Genomic DNA, 2,500 nt, shown 5'->3' on the forward strand with positions numbered 1-2,500 from the left:
AAGTAAAAAAATCTTCTTTTAATTAAATTATTGACATTTTCACACAGCATGTATAAGATACAAGGTTTTAACATGATGAATGAGAGCTGAACTGCTGCAGTGGGAAACGGTGCAAAGGCAGTCAGTAGCCTGAGCCAGCAGTAACGGTCCTGATCGAATTAAAGATTACATGCATTCTCTTCTTTACCATAAGTTGGAAATAGAAGCACAGCAGTAAAGTACTGCACCAGTTAAGCAACTGTATAAAGATTGGTCATTTTTATTTATTTTATTCTACTTACTCTAGAATAATGTGCATCCTAAAAAAACTCAAGTCATTAACACCGAAAAAAATCGTCTTCATTAAAATATCTATACCCCTTTAACACAGAGGCTTATATCAATTTCCAAGCCTTTGACAATTCAATAGCGCAGACTAGGCGCTCATCCCAGATCGGATTCTGATGGATAAATATTTGCACTCACGGGCATGAGCCAGACTGAGAGCCCACAGGCGCAAGTATGAAGCAGTGTTGGAAATGCAGCCCAGGCAGTACTCTATGGTGTGGATAGCCTGGTGCATGAAAACATTGGCTCCATCAAACTCCTGCTGAACAACAAGGCAAGAGAGAAGACAAAGAGAAGCTCAGAAGAATGAATGAGGCCTTACTGCAAAACATACAAAAGCACCTTGACTGAAAGTGCTGTTCTGAAACTTGTATTCTATAGGATGACATTGGATTTCCCAATTTAAAAAGCAGCGTTACACAATGACGTCAAATTTGTGTTCCCTGGAAAAGAAAGAAAGAAAGAAAGAAAGAAAGAAAGAAAGTGTGGCAATTTTAGGAAAAGCCTCGGTTATTTAACCCTTTTGTTGCCAAATGAAGGCTAAAGCAGAGAGCTAATGGCTGGTTTTACAGTGGTTATGACTGTTTCTGGGTTCTGTGACGTCAGAGCTGGCGTCTCTCACTCTGGCTAGTGATGGCAGGCTCCTGTGATCTAGTGCGTCAACCGTGTCGCTATTTTTAACCCTTTGTTTATAATATTAAGGCTAAAAGCAGAAATGTAATATAACAGTAGTGAGTGGGGTTTGGGTGACTTTGGAGCTGGACCGCTGGCTGATCTCAGGTGGATGAAATCACTCTGGATTGTAAGGACAGTGTGCGACGAGTGACCTGATGCGTGAAGCATGCTGCCATATTAACCCTTTGTTGGAATAAGAAGGCCAAAAAACAGCAATAATATCAAGATTCGGTGAGTTTCCGAGCCAAATTACTCACTGACGCTGATGTCACAGCCCGATGATGTCATGCTAGCCCGTTAGGACCGGGTCTGCTGAATGGTCCGATATGTATATCAGGTATGAAGCTTAAATTGTTCTGAAGTTCTGAAGTAATGAAGGTTAACTGCATGTTTGCTCGTTATGGGGTAAAACCGTATTGTCAATATGTCCCACTCTCATTATTCAGTTTTTATGAGGATCAAAACTAGGCATCTGGGTGCATCAGAGTGAAATAGGAAGAAAGGGTTTATTCTGTACACCGTAAAACATAATTACTTTACTCATGGCGTTTTCACACAGCATTTAAGAGATACAAGGTTTTGATCTGACACATGGAAGCTGAACTGCCGTGAAAATCAATGTAAAGACAGTCAGTGCTGGTTTAAACAGTCAAACCAGCTGTAATTGTTAAACTTGCCAAGTAAAATCTAGTAATATGTACTACGTCTTGTGTTAAGCCTCAGCTATGTAGGTAAATCTAGTTAAGATCAATTTATTTTTGAGTCCTACAGACTGAAAAGTGTTTGGCCCAAACAGCTTTCCAGCATTTCCAAGCAGTTTTGTTGTTTTCGGTTGTTTTTTGTTTCCCCCTCATCTTTTCATTAGGTCTTTGACAGTTATTTTTTGAGGGGTAGCATATTCTCATACTAGTTTAGATGCGTTTTATATGCTTTTATTGTTGGTGTTTTGTGTTCAGGTTTACCAGTTTGCCCCCTATAGCCAAGTCCGCTATCAGCTGGTGAGTACCAAGCAGTTTCTGAACAGAACTGCAATAATACTTCAAGCAATTTGAGTTCTTAAAAAGGGGCAACTCTTGAGGACTTATCAATAATCTATGAAGAAATGGACGAGACAACACAGCGACTGGATATGCAGCCCTTTGTTCATTACTGCGTGAAACTATCCACTTAAAATATCAGAGCTGTTTCACAGTTGATATCAATGCACTGCACAAAGACGATGATTTGCAGCAAAAGTGTAATTAAACGAGAGATTGACCCAACTATGCTGATTCAAGTTAACCTAACAAAACAGTAATCACAACTCAAAAAGGTAGAGAACCGCAAGCTTTACAATTACTGGGCTGTTTGAGTTCATCTTACTTTAGATTCAAGTGTAAATCTAACAGTTAGGCTTGATAAACTGTCACTTTGCCTAATTTTTTGTGTCAATAAGTTTGATTTTGTTAAGAGAAGTCAACTAATTTAGGTTTAGAGTAGTTGGCCTCGTGCATCATGG

General features: G+C 39.4%; 1 protein-coding gene across 1 annotated transcript in view; it reads right to left on the bottom strand.

Annotated features, from left to right (window-relative positions):
* The window catches only part of tcirg1b (T cell immune regulator 1, ATPase H+ transporting V0 subunit a3b), a 25,182-nt gene that overhangs the window by 2,836 nt on the left and 19,846 nt on the right, over positions 1-2,500 (bottom strand). The window contains exon 19 of the mRNA XM_037540769.1: positions 466-586. Within this exon, the coding sequence (XP_037396666.1) occupies positions 466-586 (121 nt within the window). The remainder of the gene's footprint in view (positions 1-465; positions 587-2,500) is intronic.

The sequence above is a fragment of the Pygocentrus nattereri genome, chromosome 8, assembly GCF_015220715.1.
Source record: "Pygocentrus nattereri isolate fPygNat1 chromosome 8, fPygNat1.pri, whole genome shotgun sequence".
NCBI lineage: Eukaryota > Metazoa > Chordata > Actinopteri > Characiformes > Serrasalmidae > Pygocentrus > Pygocentrus nattereri.